Source organism: Teleopsis dalmanni, chromosome 2 (assembly GCF_002237135.1).
Source record: "Teleopsis dalmanni isolate 2A chromosome 2, ASM223713v2, whole genome shotgun sequence".
Lineage (NCBI taxonomy): Eukaryota > Metazoa > Arthropoda > Insecta > Diptera > Diopsidae > Teleopsis > Teleopsis dalmanni.
Window position 1 is genome coordinate 229,613,372 of NC_051847.1, and position 22,818 is coordinate 229,636,189.

Sequence of the window (22,818 nt, forward strand, 5' to 3'; positions counted from 1 at the left end):
ACTGACCGTGTTGTCATAAAGATCACTGACAATAGAGTGAAAATTTATAATTATTAAGAAGGCAGGAAAAAGCAAATTTTAAATAACTAACATCTTCCAGATCACTTACACTGGTATTATACTCACTTAAATTCTTTGGAAACAGATCAATTCTCACAGCAGGTAATGCGTTTCTGTAGATCATGATCGTGTTATAAAATAAAATAACTATGAAATTATTAACTGTTTTATTAGATTGCGTTTACATTACATGCGAATTTTCTCGTGCGAATTCGTACGATCAATTCAAATGTTTGTAATTATATGTGAGTGGTTACAGTTGCGTTATTACAAAATGGAAGGTGTAAATAGTGAAGTTAAGAGATATGTATTGTTTTCAAGTAATTTTAAGTCTCAAGTTTATAATTGAAAATAAATTTGGAAACATATACTACTTTTATGAAATGGATTACGATTTGCTAATTTCTTTGTTTGAGGAATAGACAAACTCTTCATATTTATACCTTAAAGAATAAAAATCATGCATCCAGATTCATCTTTTGTTATTTGAAATTAATAATGATTGGTAACGAATTTTCCACTAAATATATATCATATTCACTAACCATTTTGATTTCATTTTCAAACAAAACAGATATGTCAATTCGCTAGTAATGTAACCGGAACATGCGATGTGTTCGCAAGACAAAACTCGCATGCAATGTGACCGTAACTTCGCACTTGACTAAATTTAACTATTACCGATTTTTAAATGGAATGGACAAATATTTAAAAAAAAAGTGTTAAGTCACCCTTCAATAGTTTTCCAAAAAATAAATTTTAATAGATCTATACACCAATCGATGTGAAGTGACACCAATCGAAAACATTCTTACCACATTTCTCTGCAGTTTGTTAATCATCGTGTGAAGTTCCTGCGTATAAAATAGTAATAGAAGCACCCTGTGCGGTTTTTGTTGTCATTTTATTTTGAAGAACAGCTGCTTCCCTTAACTTATTTGTATTTGTTGCATCTGTGGGAATTTGATAAAGCGATTATGTTTTTTTTATCAAAACTATTAATTGATAAACAAAGTATTTAGGAATTATGACTGTGCGCGGTATTGAGGCCTTGAAATTGTACTTTCCGCCACCAACAAACAAATCTCAAATTGATGCAAATATAAGAGAAGAAATAGGTCGTGAAACAAAGAAAATCGTACAGGAAGATACGATGACTTCTGTCGAAAGATACAGGTTCGTACTTAACAATACAAATCATATGTAGATTGTGTAAACAAAATAAATGCAAATATTCCTTTACTAAGGCAAGAATGGTGCCAATTACTAAATTATTTAGATGAAAATCCTGAAACCGTAAAGGAGCACGCCTTCAAGGGTGATTTGAAAATATCGAAATTTCGGAGCGTTTACTGGGCTTTGTTGTTGCGAGTCTTGAATACAGATCACAGATCCTGGCAGCAGCAAAGAGAACAACAAAGAAAACGGTGATAGATTACTAATAGTAAATACAAAAAATTAGTTTTCAAAAATTTACTTCTTTTATAAAGTTATGCACAGCTAGAGAAGGAATTTGTTAAGAATCCACATGACATGAATTTATCAAATGATGATCCATTATCACAATCCACACAAGTACTGTATTTTAATTCACTAATACATTCACTAATTCACTAATTACATTCTTTTACAGAGTGTCTGGAATCAATATTTTAGCGATCAAGAATTATTTACAGTGATACGTCAAGATGTTATTCGCACTTTTCCAGGTGTAGATTTCTTTCGTAAATCCATTATTCAGAATGCTATGGTAAGCCAAGAACAAATCTATTTGTTAAACACATGATACTACAATACATTCTAGAGTAATATCTTATTTTACTTTGCCCGCGTACATCCTTATATGGCTTACCGCCAAGGCATGCATGAAATTTTAGCGCCAATACTATTCGTGATGTACGGAGACCATCAATCTCTGCTACATTTTATTGAAATATCCAAAGGAGAAATAAAGTAAAAATGTCTAAAATGTATATATGTGAAAATAATTTTATATGATTTCTTTTAATAGTGCCACACTTTTGGATGTTGCCAATCCAGATTTCTTGGAAGCAGATTCATAGTAATTATATTAGTGCTACTGTTTTGAAAATATACAAATATAGTTTTTTTTAGTTCCATATTCTCACGTTTAATGTCTTCAATTGAATCATATTATCGTATTACACATTCCTTTCAACCTGAAACCAGCTACTTACAACTTCAGCAAGACGTAACTACGATTTAATTATCTTATACTGAGTATTTATTTTAATATTGTTATAGAGCTGCGGTCCGAACTCAACGGAAGTGGAAGTTATTGGTCAATTAAACTTTATACGAGACAAAATATTAGCTAAGGAAGATTTACACTTACATAATTATTTACTTAAACTGGAAATACCATTGCATATCTTTGGCATGTAAGCATAACATAATTTTAAGTGAAATAAACTGATATTCTCCAATATTGTCGAAGATTGACGCCAATTTTTCACATTAATATCCTTTACGAACCAATTAATGACTGAATTGCAGTAAAGAGGAGACTACTTCCACTTATTTGTATTTGGTAGAAAATAAATATACTTCGAAAACGCAGCCAATTTGACGGTATTCCTCCAATTGAGGGATTTGATTGAACCTAAATTAATTACTTTGCAAATAGTTCGTGACTTTAATCGTCGTTATTAAATATGTTAGAAACGAATATCTTATAGATCAAATAACCCAAATGAACCCAACTAAGCAATATAGGTTTAAACATATTTATTTTCTCATCCCCATGAGCGATAGTCACATTAAAGTGCTTCTATTTTTTTATAGACGTTGGTTACGTTTGCTGTTTGGACGAGAATTCCCTCTGCTTGATTTATTGGTGCTTTGGGACGCTATATTTGCGGATAGCGATCGTTTTGAATTACCGAATTATATATTAGTAGCGATGCTTATTCGCATACGTGATAAATGTATGTAAGACTAATACTAAAACAAAAATAAATGTAATACTTCATATATGTATACCAAAATCTTCAATGTATTCTACTTGTTCTTATAGTACTTCTCAGCGATTATACCACTTGCCTGACTTATCTTATGCGTTATCCAACGAATGTGGACGTTAATTTGATACTTCAACATGCACTACATATGCAAATGCCCAAGGTATAGTTCCATTAATATACAACATGAGTAACGATTTTACATTTAATGTACAATGTTTTATACATTTATATAGAAATTTGAAAGGCCACAAAATGCTTTCATTTATTTTACCATACCATCTGCCACGAAAAACAAGCAAGGCAATCCAGCAGGATTGCCAAGGCAATCGGCTGCAACAGGTGATGAAAAAATATCAAAATATATGGATTCTCAAGAAGAGAAACGCACGCGTGCGCGAACTACATCTGTAAGCAATGCGTTACGATTGGAGCAGCGAATAGCAGAATTACAAGCCAGAAATGCTGCTGATGCTGCAACTATAGCAAGATTAGCCACTAGTGCAGACTCTAATCGCATTATAATGGATGGTCTTTCCAAAAATGTACGCTGTTTTTCTATAGCATATTCCACTATAACATATTTTGTAATCTTTTATCTATTATTTATTTCTATATCTATTATTTTATTCATAATTAGAGTCCTGAAGTCCTTCAATTAGAATTAAAAAACGCTCGAACTGTTATCGCAATCGCGCATAGCAAGTTACAACTGTATTTGGACACAGTGCGCAAACACTTAACGAATCAAAACAATATTGAATTAAATCAAGCGCTCGACGGTATCGAAGAGCTTTGCAGTTTTCTGGATATCAAATTCATGTTTCCATTGCACGGACGTACGATCCCAATTGACAAAGCGACGGAAGCCAATGAAGCAAAAAGCGCCATAAACTTTTCATCTGAGAATGTGCCACCAAATTATGAAAACCAAGCAGTTCTAACGAATTTTGAAAACGGTATGCAGGGAACGGTCAACAGCAGCGCAAGCAATCCAAGTTCTGGAGAACAAACCAATAATTCAACAGGAGGCAAATTAACCAAATATGAGAGACCAGACAATAGTTTTATGTTGCGTTCGAACCGAATTTTGGGTCCCGTAAAAGATATTGAATTAATCACAATTGCAAGTGTGGAGAAAATTGTGGACCAACAGTTAGGTGATTCCCCTAAAGGCTGTTGCGAATTACTACAACAGCAAAAAGACAAATAGTAAATTGTCTATAATTTTTAAAACTTTATTATCTAATTTGACTGATTTTTAGCAATAAACCTTTTTAGAGCAGAGTATTTTTTAGATTGTATTCCTGTTTAAACATTAAAATAATGATAGGTCAGAACTTAATTCGTAAACAAATATACAAGAATTCTGTATTTATGTATGAATGCATATATACACTTTTAATAGTATCAAAAATAAATATAATGTATGAAATTATTTCGAATCAAAAAACAAAATTTATGCTTATGTAATATGTTAAAATTTTTTATTTCACATAATTTCTGGAATGGTGTTCTGCAATACATAATTGTTGTTACTTCATACCAGTGATAGTTCGCGACATAATTTACTTGTGTAGACTTTGATCGCTTTAGTTATAAAAAAAGCAATCTCTCTATGCATTGGTTCCTCCGCATTTTTAACAATACATCAATATAATTTTACATAATAACTGGAAAAAAAGATTTAATAAATATGACAAACATAACTGTTACCAACTTATAGTTCGAAAGAACTTTATACAATAACTTTAACTTTACTAATTAAAATTTCGCTCTTTCAAGCGTCAGTGGTCGACTTAGTACGTATCACACCATTTTTAAAGTTAAATAAGTTAGTTTGAAGAAGGTTTGATGTTGGCAGAGATGTAAGCTTAACTGGAAGCACTGCATTTTGTAACATAGACTCTAGACTTCGCGCACGCAAACCTGTGCTGCTTGCTTCAGTCATTTGCCGATCAGTTGGATTCAATTGATTAGAAGTTTGATTTTTACCCAAAATAATTGTCTCCGTTTCTTGGTTATCACCTAAATTTTCGATAGATTCTCCATTTGAAGTAATTCTTAATTGTTGTTCAGATGTCCTTACAAAACTGAGAAGTTTTTGGCTCGATGCCACTGGTGTCGATGATGAAGGTTTAGTAATATGTTTTTGTATACGCAGTTTCAATTTTGAATTAGGATTTACTGGTGACGCCGGTTGTCCTGTAAGTGGAATGGTACGAAAAGGTTGTATAGTGCTTATATTACCAAACGAATTATGACCATCAGAGTTGTTCATTAAATTATGATTTTCATTTTGGGTTATTGAATTTTCGTTTATGGTTGCTGTACTCAAGTTCTGAGAATCTACAATTTCTTGCTCGCGCTGCATTGCACGTACTTCAAGTTCATATATAATACTAGAAACCCGCACCTTGGCTTCAGCTGCTAAATCATTTGGAAGCTTTTTAACAGTTTCACTGACACTATCAAAAAACAAATCATAAGTATTTCTACTTGATTCTGATTTCGAAGAATTGGCATTTGTGCATTTATCTTTATATTTGCAAAGAATATTAATGGCATCATCTACGGATTGATGTGCTTCTGTGTACTTTCCTCGTTTAGCCATTATAGTTTCTTCTGTGTCTGAGTTCTGGATACGTTTTGGATTAGTTTGATAAATACTTCCGTCATCTTTCTCAACCCTTCAAAAATTAAATATTGAAAAATTAACATTATCAACAAAAACTTTTTATTTACTTACTTGATAAAAGGCTCTTCTAAGATTTGAACTTCGTCGTTAGTATCTATGTTTTGCATATTTTTCTTATGTTTGTCAGACTTTGGATCTTCAGGCATCAATATTTCACATTGCAATGATTCACTTATTATGTTATTCTCATTTTCCATATTATCGTAACTGAATTGATTTTCGATTTCTCTTCTATATACAACTTTATTAACTCCTCCATAATGTTTTTTTTCATGCTTCTTAACAGAATCCGAAGTAGGTACGAAAACGCGGTCGTTGCAAATAGTACAAAGGACATAATCAGGCTGAAGTTCTTTAGGATTGTATTGCACCCAAGGGTGATTTTTTTGTAAATGCATAATTTTTACTTTCATATTATTTATATCATTCGACTTTAGAGATTTAGTTTCAATACTCCGCTTAAAAACTCCAAGATGCAATTTGCTCTTACTACATATTTTCCGCGAAAATAGAATAAATAAAATATAGCGAAAGAAATAAAATACTAAATTCTTACCTCTTTAACTGATTTTTACGTTCTTCCAACAAACTACGCTTGACTCCCTGTTGGTGACGAGCACACTTTTCATGTTTGTAGCGAGAAAATGTAGGTAGCAATGGTACCTTACAATAATTACAATATATATACTGTGGATCGTCAGATTTTCGATAGCACTTGTAAACTCTGAACCATTCGTCGGACAGTCGTTTGATTCTCTTTTTTTGGTACCTAAAACATTATCGAAATTAGTTAACTAAATAACTTAGTTTTATAATCGTATATACGTTTTATAATCACTTTCTTCGTCCTGACTATCTTCCGAATTCTCTTCAGATTCGGAATGTGACACTTCATTATGTGTCTCATTCTTCATCTGATTGACACTTTCGTCTTTCATCTGATTGACAAGTTCGACTGGGTTCTGTTTACCATGAGCAATTTTTTCATGCACCTTCAATTTAGTTTCAGAGCAAGGATGGGTAATATCCTTGTTACAAACTTTACACAAAGCCACTAATGAGTTTTGCGGGTCATAAGAAATCCAGTCATACTTCTTCTGTAAGTCATCATTAACAAAGTTATTATTTTCAATAAACGACAACGTCTCATTTTTTATTTTATCAGCCGTTTTACTACAATTATAAAAATTCGTTAATTTTTATTAAAGGATTAGATATACCAAAACACTAACTCTGCAATAAATTCATCCTTGTGTATTAACGATAGAAATCTTAAATGATGACGTGTTCTAGTGTGTCTTTTGAAATTAATTCTTGTTATGAGATAATCACACAATACACAGTAACTCATTTTATTAGATTGTTGGAGGTTAAACATCCAATTTTTCCTAAAATAGAGCGCATATTTATAAAATATTATGATCTAATAGTTAAGAATATTACATAGTAAACACTTCATCACTCTCCACCGATTCATCGTCAGAAGGTTGAACTTCATCCTCTGTATTATAATCTACTTCATTTATGTCTTCATCAGCTTCTATTTCATAATTTTTAACAGCGTCTTTGTGTTTTTGCGATTTTTCATGACGTTCTCGTAAGTGAATATATTTTACATCAAATTTTAGATTACAATATTTACAAAATCCAATGGTCCCTTCCAAACGTTCAAGCCATTTATACGATTCGAACCAGCGATCCCAAATAAAATCAGAGAACTCCTCAAAATTGAATAACTCATTTCCTTTAGGAGGTCCGTTACCAGAATCGACTTCTTTACTTATGCACACATTCGAACTTAAGAAAAAATATATTATGTATTCAAAATTTTTAATAGCGTACCAAAAAATTATTCAATTACTTATTTAGTCCTTTCAATTTCTTGAACTCCAAATAATTTGATTCATACTCTTTATGAGAAATAGTGTTGCTGTGCTTATAAACCCTTTTGTCGTGCACTTTTGAATCACAATATGCACAGTAGTAACCTTTTTCTTTAGTCCAAACAATCCATTTATACTTTTTGCAAAGTGTATCCCAATTTTCAGAATATTCCTTTTCGTCATCGTTACAAATTTCATCGGAATCATAAAACGAATTTACTTCCTCATTATTTAAGGTTCTATCAGCATTTTGGATGTCTGTTTCCTCCAACAAGCCCATTGGGTCTGGAGATGCAGGTAGTTCATCCATTTCAGATTCGTTTATTACCTCTTGCTTTACAACGACATTCTCAAAACCGTCGGCGTGTTCAGTGGCCGAGTTGTCGTTGTCATCCCTACAAAACCATTTTTATTTATATTCGATGTTTAGGTTCAAACAAAATGTGAAATTGAATAAATAAATACTTAACGAAACAATTACTCACATCTTTTTTAATAAAATTATTATTTAGCAATATAATTTAACAAGATATCTCAAACCGCACCAATCCAATCCGCACTCTCGAAACACTACTTTCGCAATGACTCTGGAGATCGCACAAAATGCCGCTGAAGTTTTACTAGGGTTACCATAACTTTTTCTTGGAGTATTTGCTTATACCATACTGTAGGAGGAATATGTTTGAAAGAGAAATAATAATTATTGACTAATAATTAGTTGGCTATATAATCCGTATTCTTAGTGAAATATATTTTTTGGATTTGAGGAAATAATCAAAACTTATTTTTATGGCTAAACCAGAAAGAGATAATAAAAAAAAGAGTAAATAAAACATAATTTAGTGTGAGAACGGATAGAAAGAAAACACACAAATAAAACCTTTTATGAATACTCCGATAACTAAAATATATATAAATAAAAAAAATAATGCATACGTAATAATCTTTTAAATTAATCATATTTGTTATACATTCACCAATAACAAATGAATGATTAACCATGTGTTGTAAAAAGCGCTTGCACATATATGCTGTATATATATGTAATTTTTGCTAGTGACATCTTCTATTTCCCAAACATTCCCCTCTTCGATACATAGTGTTTCTATCGACATGTGTAGAAACTACTGTAAATCATTTTTTTTCATCAACTGTGTAATGTTATATAGGATATGAAACACATTTTTGAAAGTTCAATTACATTATTTTCAACAATAATTATGCAATTAAACCCTTATAAACAATTTTCCGTAAATGCATGTAGATCATTAAACTTAGCCAATCACCAAATGAAACTAGAACGCAACGCAGTGCAATACCATCAAAACATAGTACTTGTAAACCCTAGTATTCAAAGAATTCGTTTGTTTAGCGTCTCAGGAAGAAATGTTCCCTAAATACGTTTTATACTATTCTTAACATATGAATACCTGAAAATATGAAAAATTCTGCCATCCACCTCCATACCAAAAAAAGAAAAAGAAAGAAATTAGTTTCAGTTGAAGAAGGTATAAATTTTGAAAATTACTTTTTTTGAAATTAACAACTCCTATTCGCGTATTTTTAAAGTCCTTCCTTTTATTTCCATATTAAAGAAGAGAATTTATGGTAATGGTAATGAGATAGATAGATATAGTTTATATTTTTCTGTCGGTTATATACTTTATCAAAAAATCTATACATAATGTTTGACTTTGATAAAATGTGAAACATAATTTACGGAAATAGAAAATCACATTATTATTAATATTGCATTACATCACCTAAAATTTTGTTTTTGTGGGATCAAGCAGATTTTAGTCTGAAAAATCCTAGAATCAAAAATTTTTTTTGAAAATTGCTAGAGGAAAAAAGATTAATGTATATATATTTATCACTGCAAAACATTCCTATCTTCTATCGATATATGTATATATGTATGTATGTATGCTTCTAAATGATGGTTTTAAAAATACCAAATTTTTAATCATTGTCGCATGAAGACAATAGAAGGATTCCTGCTTATATAGTGAACATGTAAAGAAAGAGCTACACTGCTTATCTCACAAGAACGGAGCCACACATAAAGTAAGATCAGATGTGTGTACTATAGGACAAATGTAGAGGCGTACGTCGCCATTAAAACTGAAGCTGCAATAATAGTTCTTGTTGCAAGAGAGCCATTTCTGTCCGATGAATTTACAAGTTATACAGGATCTTAAGGAAGTATTAGATAGTCGTCAACGACTTTGGTAGCTTTCTACGTTATTTATGTCTGACGGAAGCCATATGAGAAGAAACATATCAATCATATAAATTCGTTGATTTTATTAAATCAGAATTTAATAAAACTTAGAAAATCAAAAAGAACTACATTGCTGCGGTTATTTGTATATTTCTTCGTCTTATTTAGCGCTACAGTTCATTGGGGCCTTAACCTATTTACACAACCTGCCTCCATTTGTTTCGATCTTCTGCAGTTCCTTTCCAATTTATTAATATATTTTTAAGTGGAATTTTATTTGTTTTTTATTTTAAACACACTAGTTACATTTTACACTTATGCTATTATAATATCATTCGAATTATATAACAATTACTTCAGCTAATCGCTTCAAATTCGTTATCATCCTCTTGGTGTTGTGATGAATGCATAACTAGTGGCGAAGTTACAAGATACGATCCTTCTACACTATTACAGTCTGGCAAAACTACTGTAGCTCCATTACTAGTTTTGATTAAGGATCCATTCTGTGTTTCGTTCGAATTACGCACTTCCAAATCATAAAGCAGTTGAGAAATACGCATTTTAGCTTCTGCAATAAGTTTCGGTGAAAAGGACTGTACAGTTGAGCTGACACTATCAAAAAACAGCTCTACATGATTTTTTTCTCTATGTGGAGAACTTGACTGATGTGTATGTGACCCTATCAATTCTCTGTATGAGTTCATCAGTTCATCTTTATCTTTTTGTATTTGCATAAGTAATTTCATGCGTTCTTTTTTAATACCCTGTTTTGGTACATTTTGATTTTTGAAACCATCGGTTAATGGAACTCTAGCTTCGTCACTAGATAAATTCTCATGCTTCATAAATGGTTCATTTGGATATCCAATAGGTGTTCCTTCGGTCTGAACGAAATGGAATGAAGTTTCATTTTCCAGCTCAACAGTACTAAAATGAGAAAGTTTTAAATAATTCGTTTTAGGCATTTGTTTGCTTATTTTTATACTCATCAATATAGTCATTTGCATCTAAATCTGCATCAGATTGTTGAAATGACTGTCCTGAAAAGTTCAACTTCTTACGCTGTTGGTAATATTTACTTCGCTCTTGACGTATGCTCAAATTTTGACGAGCAGCTCCTTCACCTTTGTTAATAAGTATTTCAAGATTGCGGGCATGCTTGGTCGTTCGTTCATGGCGTTGCAAGTGACAGCGATTGCAATCTAAACGACATTGACAAGCACGACAGAACGGCTTGTTGGGATCATCATCGCAACGAGTCAACCATGGGTCAAATATGTTTAACCATTTGTCACAAAACCTTTGCTGGTATTTCGTTTTTGAATTAGATGATTGAAACACTTCGCGTTTGATTGCAACTTTTTCAGACGTTTTTGATTTGGATGTTTTCCTACTTAAAATAATACAAAATTTGTGAAAAGGTACTAAAGTAATTTATTTTGTACCAGGTGCACACTTACCAGTCTGGATCAGAATCCTCACTACAGCTCATTATTAGCGGCTACACTTAATATTATTTAACTGATAAATATTTTTTATAAAATTGTATTTAGAAAGAAAAGAAATCTGCTTAAAATAAGACAACTAAAAATTAAGTTCCACTTTTAGGAATTGTTGTTCTCATGTTTGCACATACAGAGTTGCATTTTTGTAAAAATATTAATATTTTATAAGCTTGACGTATGTGTATCAATATATGCAGCTGTTGTTATACTATATGCCATACATAAAAATTACAGTAATTTAAAATAAATTCAGTAAAAACAAATAAATGCATCCATTGGTTTTAAAAATGAACTTTCGAAATAATCATTAAAAATTATTTGTAGCCGTTATTGATCAGCATTGCCTTAAAGTTTATATATTTACTTTTAAAACCAGATAATAATTAATATGCTAATTTATTACTTGGCTACAAAGGCCGTGCGAGTTCGAGTAAATTTATGGTAAATAGTAAATTATGTCGGTATGGCAGCGAATATTGGCATTTACCAGAATTTCGAGTAGGGTATATTAGATAAAAATTAGGTAAATTAGGTGTTACCATTGTCAAAATTTTGTAAGATGTTTAATAAATACATAAATAAATATTTACATAAGTGCAGTGCAAAAAATCCCTAAGAAATTTCAATTTATTCGAACTCGCACACGACCTAAATGGTGATGAACCGTAAAATTATTCCTACAAAACATATTTTTGGTAATGCTGTATTATATTATAGATGAATGAATAAAACAAAAGGGAAAAAAAACCAAAATGAATTGCTTATATATGAATAACCACTGTTCAATAACTTTATTTATAATTTGTATTTAATTTATTGTAAATATAATTATAAATAAAATTATAAGTAATATATATATATACATATAAATTATAAATATAAATTATAAGGTTATTGGTATAACATCATCACGTTATAAAACTAAACAAGGTATATGACTGAAAATATCAATAGTTTGAATAAGGGCCATCCTAAACACCAAGTCGTATCTTGTAAATCCAACCATACCAACTAAAAATCTTACCATTTCTCATAAATACATGCTCAACAGGTTGCTTCAATCATTATTGGAGGAGAAGAATGCACGTAGAAAACTAATTTGTAATTTAGGAATATAAGAAATTCAAAAAAATATTTAAATTTTATTAACGTATTAATATGCGCACAAGGGCATATTTTTGTCGATCGATATTGTAGATTTTTCGGCAATTTATTCATCATTTATCAAATAATATATGTATTATGTTTCAAACTCGTTTTAATTAGAAATCATTTTTATCCTTATACTATACTGCCTATCACAATCTGATTTTATAAGATTTATTAATACAAAGACATCGAGATCGTTTGAAACGAAATAACTCAAACTTTATTTAAAATTTCTTTTTTAACAATTTAATATATTTGAATACTTTTTAGTAATAACTTGAGTTTATGCGTTTTTTTCCGGATTTATTATGAGTTTGTTCCTGATTTATATTAAATAACACATTTTAAATGTTAAATAGTGCCAATGAAGTTTTTTGATGTTATATTTATATTATAAAACTAATTAATAAAATTAAATAGGATCTAATTTATATTAAATATACTCTGATTTGAGTTGCGTGTGTTATAATCTGTTTATTCGTAGTTGTGCGTCTTCGCCATAGTATAACGCTCACTGAATTTATTCTACGGTACTGAAAATAGAAATGAAAATTAATCAAATGAAACTTTTACTAATATTAACTGCTGTGTTTACTTACACAATACGCATAGTATTTGTAAATCCAGATCCTTGTTTCCATCCTGTTACTATGACAACTGAATCACCAGCCTTGATAAATCCATTCTTCTTGCCTACCTGTAAGCCGAATTGTACACGTACATCAACATCCTTCAGCCAGTCGGATAATGCAGGTTCTGAAAACAAAAACAAAATTTATAATTTCATATATCTCTTCTTCCATGTTAGAGAATTTGTTACCTGAGTAAACAACTGGCACAAGACCACGATATAAATGTGCTTGCCTAGCTGTTTGTGGGAAACGAGTAACTGCAACAATTGGGCAACGAGGTCTGTACTTACTGATCAAGTAAGCTGATTTACCACTTGTTGTAATAACAATAATAGCAGCTGCTAACGCTTTAGATGCAGCTTCAACGGCAGCAATAGCTACGGCGTGAGCAGCATCCAATGACGAAGTGTTACCTGCACGTACCAAATCCGCAAATAAGTTTCTATGCCACAAAGCAGCTTCTGCTTCTTTGCATGTTTTTGCCATTGTTAACACACATTCCAAAGGATATTCACCCTTGGCAGTTTCGCCAGACAACATAACACAGTCAGCGCCATCAAGTATAGCATTGGCTACATCAGATATTTCGGCACGAGTTGGACGTGGTTTCTTTACCATTGATTCCAACATTTGAGTAGCACAAATAACTGGTTTTCCTGCTTTATTACAGCGTGCAATCATAGCCTTCTGTGCCAAAAATACTTTCTCCGGTGGAATTTCAATACCTAAATCTCCACGTGCTACCATTATACCATCAGAAGCAGCAATGATTTCATCCAAATTATGCATGCCTTGTTGATTTTCAATTTTAGATATAATCTTAATACTTTTGCCCTTATCACCAAGCACTTTACGAATTTCGGTAAGAGCGTCAGCATTACGAATAAAAGAAGCAAAAATCATGTCAACTTCCTGTTGAACGCCGAATTGTAGATCGGATTTATCCTTCTCTGATACAGCTGGCAAATCCACTGGTACACCGGGTAAGTTAACACCTTTACGAGACCCTAGGGACCCACCGTTTTCAATTTGACAAACAATGGTATCTTCACTAACATCCTTAACAATCAATGATATGAGACCATCATCAACAAAAACTCGGTTACCAGGCTTCACAACATTAACGATGTTAGCGTAATCAACATATATGCAATCTTTATTACCCTTCTCCATATACTCCTTGCTTGTAGTCAATTTTATTGTATCATTTTTCTTAAGTTCAATTTCTGCAGTACCACTACCTTCAATTAAACCTGTACGAATTTCAGGACCTTTAGTATCCAAAGCAATAGCAACTGGATACTCATAGCCAACCTTAACGGAGTAGTTTTTGGCAGCTTGGCGAACATTAGCTACAGTTTCAGCATGATATTCATGAGAACCGTGCGAAAAGTTCATACGAGCAATGTTCATCCCAGTTGCCATCATTTTTTCCAACATTTCAACGCTGCGTGACGCAGGCCCAATAGTACAAATAATACCCGATAAACGTACATGTGGTACAGGTGAATCGAATTGCAAACGGCACATGTGCTCAAGTTGAGATTCAGCTTCGGCGGCCATCATTTGAGGAACTTCTCCCATCTAAATACATATAAAAACATTGTTAGTAAAAATCGTAACTATCTCACACTCATACATATTATACAGTTAATAGTTATAAAATTAGTAAATGCGCAGATGGTTATTATTGATAGATTAAAATGTATGAAGTTGAGATGTGTGAAGTGTAAGTTAATAATGAATTTATCAACGAAGACAGATGTAGTTTTATATATTAATGAAACCATAAGTCCGAGTTCTATAGAATTTAATGATGAAATCATGAAAATTTATAACTTAAGTTTATATATGTATGTGCTATTGCGATTATTAACCGCCCGAAAATGAAGACGGGCACTAAAATTTTATAAGTCCGACCATAGATCTAAATTTTAAGAAAAATTTGGTGTTAAAAGTGACAACCCCCGCTGTCGTATCATAATTACTGACAATCTTAAATCTTAATCATAAAAGTACTTAAATTTTATTGATTTTTAGGCTTACAGAAAATATTTTTTTTTTTTTGGCATGTTGGACAAAATAGAGCGAAAGAGGGTGAGGTACATTCGTATTAAGCTTTCAACGTTAGCCAAAAATATGTGCAGTATATAGTTTTCTTTGTATAAAATTGGGAAGCAATTGTCTATTAAAATCTCGCTCTTGCGTCTGAATGCAATTGCATAACTTTACATATCATATATTAACGCTTATGTACATGCATGTATGTAGGTATTTTTGCAGCACACTGAGGCATGCACATTGCTCTACTTTTAAATTGAAAAATAGAAATGAAATAGCCCAAATCATGACCTTTTATGAAGGTTAGGAAAATTGTTTCCTTATCCCACTTCATATAAAAAAAACTTTTATCATTAGCGCAACGTCAATGCTCGTTGTGTAATCACAAAGTGAAATGCATTTGTTCTTCCCTTCGATAGGAAGGGAATTCGTAATTTATCAAATACCTTTAGTTTCGGTGCCTCATCGTAAATTGTTGCGTGCACCATTCTGGACAACAAATTATAATTCGTCAACGAACTTTTCACTGGAAATTTTGTCGCTACAACGTAGCGTTTTCTGTCGAAAAAATGTCCTACTAGTGATAAAAATCCCTTTTTAGGGATTAATTCGCCACACACAATCCAACTAATTATGCGCTGTTTTTGCAAATTAATAAATTATATTACTTAATAAATAAAAAAATCACTACTTAGTGTTCACAGTTCACAATTGTTTTGATTTTATATAAATTTCGATATTATTTAAATTTATAACAGATTTTGAACGCTTGACGAAAACGTCAAGGCAACTGTGTAATAACAAAGTCCGAACGCAAGTGAGAATTTGCTCGGTGAAAAATGTTCTTGCTGCGCTTTGGATAACTTTTATTCTGTTAAGATACCAACAACAACAATGATAATAATAACAACAATTAGTACACAACAAATTTGCGTATACAGGGTATACACGTACCCGGAGCAAAATGCATGTTCTGTCGCATTAGAATAAAGGGTTGGGGGAATTTTTTTTTAATAACAAATTCTTGCTGCTGCAATTTTAGTTTTGTTAATCATAAAATGTTATTTAAAAAATATCAATTTCAATATGTTTTCACCTGACCATGAAAAATAAATCGATTTGTAAAATTGTACGAGAAAGCTTTTCTCTCTTTTAAATAAATAACATATGTACACAACAAAGAAAAAACACAATAAAAGCAGTGGCTGTGTGTGTCATTTCTGTTTAATTAAGGGTTAAATTTTTCTAACAAATAAAAAAAATATAGTCAAAAAATTTTACAGCAGTTTTAAAAAAAGGTATGTGGAAAAGTTTATACCAAGTGTTATCTGATCATCTGATGTTATCATATCATAGTCAAAACAATATTTAAAAAAAAGTTTATTTGAAGAATGTTTAAATAATTACGTATGCTCTATATAAATAAATTATACAGATATTTATATCTGTGTTGTTTGTATAACAACTGATTATTAATAAGGTGTCATTTACTTGTTAACAGACGACCGTATATATGTATTGCATCTATTTTGGAATACGATCATTAATCTGCAATTGTGAAATTTAGAAAACTCGATCTCCTGATATTGCTAATCAACTGCTGATTACAATTATAATAAATCTCGTGCTACAATAGTAATAAATTTGTAACAAAATAATATTAACATATTGGATTAAACTCATTAACGCGGTAAACTTTTAGGTATTGTTTTTATAAAAATATATCGCTATCAATTTACACAATAATAGATTTCTGAAAAAATCTTTCATTATCGAGGAAATCAATAGCTGATTCGTTGTTCAGTATACTTTTCAATGAACTTGATTCTTTCAAAATCATTGCTGATTTACTATTTCTGAATTTTACAATATGTACAATATTAACTATATTATTATATATTAATTAACTATATTATTTTTAAAAAAAATAAAGGAATACATGGTTTATTACTTAAATGAATACAGAGTTCAATCTGAATATCAACATCAGTATTTTTATATATATTAGAATATTATTGCATAATCAGCATTTTTACCTAAATACTGTGAAACGGTTAAGTGTAATTAAGTTTAGCACACACAAATTAAACAATTTTACCCATGTAACAAAATATATGTGTAAATTTGTTAACTACCAATAATTTAAATGAAAACTACGTAGTGGTACTATTTAGAGCTGAATATATATTTTTGTTGTTTTCTAACTGGTAGGAACTAATATGTACTTACTGTAACAAGAAAAGCATCGGCGTAACAAACAAGTGTAATCTGTTTGAAGAGGTGCTCAGTATTTTAAATAATCTAGATAAAAATGACATTATCTTTACTATGGATATATATGTTAGTTAACCCTTTCATATATTTATATATGTCTATTATTTTCGAAAAGAACGCCCAGATTTTTATGGTTTTTCACTAGAAACACGGTTTAATCCATGATAATTTAGTGTTACGCAAATTTTATATTATTTAAAATTCTGGCAATTTATGGTAAAGTTTCAATTTTTTTCATTTCACACTCCAATAATACTACTTTGTAGTAAAAGTTGGTTGATTATTTCTTTCTAAAATTGTTTAAAAAAAAATATAATACAAATTGTGTTATAAAACTGATGGCCGCCGTTAACTATCGATTAATTGTTTTATTAAGGCCGTGTGCGAGTTCGAGTAAATTGAGGTAAAATAAATTAAAATTTCCTAGGGATTTTTTTGAACTGCACTTATGTAAATATTTATTTATTGCACTTATTTATTATTTTTGTTTCAAAGTTTTCAAATTTATTTATTTGATATCTCATAAAATTTTCACAATGGTAACACCTAATTTACCTAATTTTTATCTAATTAACCCTACTCGAAATTCTGGTAAATACCAACATTCGCTGCCATACCGACATAATTTACTATTTCCCTCAATTTATCATAAATTTACTCGAACTCTCATACGGCCTAACATATTAATAGACTTACAAATATTCCGCTGCGAATACAAATTCTTAGTAGAAGCTATATGATTTTTTTTTTTTTGTTTTTTGTTTTAAATTACAAAATTCTTCATTTTTTCTTTTCCGATAAAAGATTCATGTTTACATTAATTTAACCAATAATCACCCACGTCAAATAATAATTGTTAATAAACGAACAAAAATATTGATCGCTGTAAGGCCATTTCCAGATGAATTAACAACAAATATTTCATACACCTTAGCTTGGTACGTGGGAACCTAGCTTGTTTTATATTTTCTTGTGATTACACAAATTTAAACGTGACATTCACCTCCTTGAAAATTGTTAAAATATAAAATATATATGAGTAATTTTGAATGTATCCCACATATTACCAGATTTTATATCATTTGCAATTCTAGAAACAGTTTAAATCTGATTGGTATAAAAAAACCAAAATGTATGGCTTAATTGATTCATGTCATTAAGTATAATACCTTCACTGAGTTACAAATTATTCTATTAAAGCAGGTTTTGTTTAATTTCAAACATTTGGAGTTCATTTTTTATTGGTTAGTACTGCTAACCATGATCACCCATCGTCATGATCACCTCACCTAGTTGTAGAAATTGTTCTAAGAGAGTGTAAGTATACAAATACTAATTGCTGGAATGAATAGGATTTTTTTGCTTAGGCGCCAATAAAAAAATCACCACCTTGTATATACATTATATGTAAGGTTGTTTCTAATTCACTACCATAGTTATTAGGACTTCGGTACTGATTACTTTATATAAGACGGAAGCAGAAGAAATCATAATGTTCAGAACTTAGAATCTACCAAAACCAATTTGATTTTTCACTAAAAATGATGTAATTAAATGTTATGTGATTCGTATGTTAATGATTATGAACATTGGAATATGTGTGAGTAGAAGCACTTAATTATAAGTAAAATAAAATAAAAAAAATAAAATAAAAAAAATAAAATAAAAAAAAAAATAAAAAAAAAAATATAAATAAATAAAATAAAAAAAAAAATAAAATAAAAAAAAATAAATAAATAAAATAAAAAATAAAATAAAAAAAATAAAATAAAATAAATAAAAATAAATAAAATAAAAAAAAATAAATAAAATAAAAAAAAAAAATAAAATAAAAAAAAATAAATAAAATAAAAAAAAATAAATAAAATAAAAAAAAAAATAAAATAAAAAAAAATAAATAAAATAAAAAAAAATAAAATAAAAAGAATTTTAAAAATCTTGCCAATTTTAAAACGCCAATTAAAAATTATTAGTGTTTCGCTGGATTAGGTTAGTCCAACAGCGCAAAACTGAAATTTTATAAATAAATTAAGAAGTATTATAAAAAGTGTTATAAAAATTAAATGAGATAATTTAACCAATATAACGAGCACACAAAGATAAATTCAAAACACAAAAAAAATTCATCTCTACTGGAAAAGTCAAAAGACGCACAAAGCAGGTATCATAAAAACAAATTACGTATCATTATTTAAACAAACAAATTTTCTAATAAAACATTATAGAACTATGTATGTAAACAAAAAAGTTTTTGTTGATGACGCTACTGGGCACAGCTGCTCACAAAAAAACCTAATTAATTGCAGATAACGTAAGCCGGTAGACAACCCATTTTGCCATATGCTTTGTAAGCATGTGTGCGCGGAATTATGACCTTCAAATTGTGCACTAACAAAACAGCTTCACGCGACAGAGCTTGGAAGGTTTATATCGTTTTGTGCATGTAAAAGAGGGACAACGAAAACGCACACCATCATGATTTATCTTGATTAATTCTACTCATTTTAAAAGTATTGCAGAAGCTGCAAAAATAAAAAATTGATAAACATGCGCAATAATCGTGATTTGAAAAGCTCTGTGCTTTAGGGTGGAGGGTGGAAGTTTTTTTTTAACCAATAATATATTTTTGGAAACGTCATCATAGAAAGTAAAAGCCGTTTATATCGCAAACTAAATGACGTGAATGTCCTTGAACTTCACACAGAGGACATTCACTTAACATTTACTACTTGCTATTTCTAGTAATTCCTAATTCAACACTTTCAAATAAAAAGAATTTCCAAATTTAACTTAATTGTTGAGTCATTTTTTAAATATTTATTCAACTGATAATGACAAATTTTGGGGAACACTAGACGCAATCATTTAATTATTTATTTACTGTTGTTAAGGTTAAAATTGCTCGAAATTGTGTCGTCAACGCTGCTGTTATGAATAAGTGATAACGAACGGCATCGTTCGATTTACAAAAATATAGCAATTATTGCATGCATTGTAACTTTAACAAAATTTCCTCATCCGATGACTGTAAGCGCAGCAATAAAATAAAAATTCGTTGACTTTTATTTCACCTCTGCGTACGTATATGCTTAAACATATCCAACCGCAAAATAGCCAACACAACTCACTAATTTATTACTTTGAACACTTTGTGTGAAACAAAAAAAAAATAATAAAAAATCCAGAATTTCTATTTTTTGTATCATATTTCACAAAATACAACACATACACTTATATCTTATTACCTTGTGTAAATAAATGCTTAAGTTTCACGAACAATATAAAATCTACAACAAATCAACCACTTCAACGATACTCCGAAACGCACCTATTGCCTCAAATGCTGCTTGAGAACTAACCTGAAGTCAAATTCGCATTCCATGAAATGCGGAACTTTTTCAATAGCACTACAATTGGGAAGAGTGAAATTTTTGTCCAGTGAAACGACTTAAAAATGAGCTACAAGCGCTTTTCATGTTGAAGTTATGTATGAAAGCATGATATGAGCTTTCATTTATTATTAGGTGTGAATTTTTCGTTCATAATGCAAAATTACCTGTGACAAAGTTAAACCAGAATTCTTAAAGGATAAATTGAGCAAAAACTTCTGTAATAACCATGCTTTCACTGCCTAGAAATTTTGTTGCAACAATTTGTTTTATAAATAATAATATATATTTAATGCTATGGATAAACTATTTTCCTTAATTCTACACATATGCCAAAATTTTGTATGAATTTGGTTAAAAATATACTGAAGGAGTTCGATAAGTTTAAATGTAAACATAATAAAAGGCAGATCTTTATGATTTATGGTGTCAACTGCATATTTTTGATAATCTAACAACCATATTATCAATTATAAAAAGAGATATCCTATATTTGATATAGGAATCACAATCTGTAAAATTTAAATAAATATTATCAATTTACTGCAATAACCCACAGTCGAAAACGTTTTTTTTTTCGTATACAGTATGTCACTAAGTAATTTAAAAGTGATCTCACAGTACAAATTTTTATTTTTTGAATTTTAACCTTATGAAAAGTCTCTTACTAAAGATAGTATATATAGATAGTAATTTCATATAAAGAAAATATTGACTAAATATTAATATTAAATCAATGAAATACTACAAAAGACGCAGCAGTCATCAAAACTATTTTGAAAACATTTTCTAAGGAAACCAACAAGAAGTAGAATAGTAAAGTAGTAAATACATGCCCAATTTGATAAGAAGGCATAAAAAACCTGTTTAGGATAATAACTGTTATGCTGAAGTTCCAATGATTTATATGTAGTATATGATGTCAGCATTGTTTTCGGCCTGTCTTTATAATATCAATATTAATTTTGTTAATGAAATTTAATATTATCTAATGAAACACTATATCTATGCTATATCGTAAAAATTAATAAAATAACTTATGAAATGATTTGTGGAGTCACAACTAAAAGACATTTATCACATTTAAAACAAATAATTATTTTATATAACATTAGGTGTATTCTTTTGACATGAAAGCAAAAAAATACACGCTTAAAACTTAAAATGCAAAGCAAAAACAAAATTCGCAATAATAAGTCTACTTTTCTGAAAATTCTTAACGAATAATAGCTTCTGCACTACAATGCTGCCAAGTCTTAAAACTGATCTATTGTTAATGATTTTTGGAAAAAAATGGAAATCTCTAGATAGCTGTTTATTATTTAAAACTGTTTCGAGTGTTAATGAGTAAATTTAAATATTTTAAAAAAGTAATTTTATAATAAAATTTGTGAAAATGACTGACAGGTTAGTAATTGTGAAGAATCTAATTATTTATTAAGGAATTTTTTATTCCTGTGTTCTTACATGAACAAATACAATACACAATCATTAATATAAGAGCAAAAAGTTACAAGCCAATTGAAGAAAAATAAAACAATGTTGAATACTGCTCATTTAGCATTATCTAGTTATGTTGGAAGTTTGAAAATTAATTAAACGAATATAACCGCAATCTCGTGTTGCCTATATGTATATTTATATAAAGAACTTTTTCATAAAATTTAACCCCAAATTTGATTGACTTTTTCTTACTTGTCATATGTTTACTGATTTAGGCAGTGATGCCAATTTATTTTTAAGTACCAAAAGTTGTTTTATTGGAATATTCATGTCAAAAGAATATACCTATTAATAAACTGAATCACAAAAATTAATATTATTTTATTATCTCTGAAGGCACATTATATATATAACTTGGCAACCCTACATATATTTTACGCAGAAAAAACTTTATTTATAGTCAAAACTTATGTTATTATGAGAATGAAAACAAAGTGCGTGCGTTTTCTCAGTTGG

General features: G+C 30.0%; 4 protein-coding genes across 7 annotated transcripts; 1 reads left to right on the forward strand and 3 right to left on the reverse strand.

The window, feature by feature from the left end:
* Positions 1-991: 991 nt before the first annotated feature.
* On the forward strand, positions 992-4,468 carry LOC119678417 (TBC1 domain family member 5 homolog A). Its single transcript, XM_038090232.1, has 12 exons — positions 992-1,236; positions 1,308-1,487; positions 1,551-1,635; positions 1,694-1,810; positions 1,865-2,013; positions 2,072-2,122; positions 2,176-2,272; positions 2,326-2,462; positions 2,866-3,008; positions 3,098-3,204; positions 3,278-3,586; positions 3,682-4,468. Exons 1-12 carry the CDS (start codon positions 1,088-1,090, stop codon positions 4,252-4,254), a joined length of 2,097 nt encoding a protein of 698 aa, XP_037946160.1. The 5' UTR covers positions 992-1,087; the 3' UTR covers positions 4,255-4,468.
* A 30-nt stretch (positions 4,469-4,498) lies between these two features.
* On the reverse strand, positions 4,499-8,205 carry LOC119678416 (protein suppressor of variegation 3-7). The gene is made up of 8 exons (XM_038090231.1): positions 8,108-8,205; positions 7,601-8,017; positions 7,183-7,536; positions 6,972-7,127; positions 6,565-6,912; positions 6,296-6,508; positions 5,791-6,228; positions 4,499-5,731 (listed from the first exon to the last, which is right to left on the reverse strand). Coding segments are annotated over exons 1-8 (2,838 nt in total). The 5' UTR covers positions 8,110-8,205; the 3' UTR covers positions 4,499-4,821.
* Positions 8,206-10,112: 1,907 nt separating this feature from the next.
* Positions 10,113-11,460, reverse strand: LOC119679861. Of its 2 annotated transcripts, none has more exons than XM_038092439.1 (3): positions 11,310-11,460; positions 10,835-11,239; positions 10,113-10,776 (listed from the first exon to the last, which is right to left on the reverse strand). In XM_038092439.1, exons 1-3 carry the CDS (start codon positions 11,339-11,341, stop codon positions 10,203-10,205), a joined length of 1,011 nt encoding a protein of 336 aa, XP_037948367.1. In that variant the 5' UTR covers positions 11,342-11,460; the 3' UTR covers positions 10,113-10,202. The 2 variants fall into 2 exon arrangements, with proteins under 2 accessions (XP_037948367.1, XP_037948366.1); XM_038092438.1 differs by having other exon boundaries at positions 10,835-11,242.
* A 1,329-nt stretch (positions 11,461-12,789) lies between these two features.
* Positions 12,790-20,836, reverse strand: LOC119677705 (pyruvate kinase). 3 transcript variants are annotated; one of them, XM_038089163.1, is made up of 5 exons: positions 20,716-20,836; positions 19,413-19,479; positions 13,324-14,719; positions 13,103-13,259; positions 12,790-13,036 (listed from the first exon to the last, which is right to left on the reverse strand). In XM_038089163.1, the coding sequence occupies exons 3-5, from the start codon at positions 14,717-14,719 to the stop codon at positions 13,024-13,026; spliced, it is 1,566 nt and encodes a 521-aa protein (XP_037945091.1). In that variant the 5' UTR covers positions 19,413-19,479; positions 20,716-20,836; the 3' UTR covers positions 12,790-13,023. The 3 variants fall into 3 exon arrangements, with proteins under 3 accessions (XP_037945091.1, XP_037945092.1, XP_037945090.1); XM_038089164.1 differs by lacking the exon at positions 19,413-19,479; XM_038089162.1 differs by lacking the exons at positions 19,413-19,479; positions 20,716-20,836 and adding an exon at positions 15,643-15,937.
* Between the last annotated feature and the right edge of the window lie 1,982 nt (positions 20,837-22,818).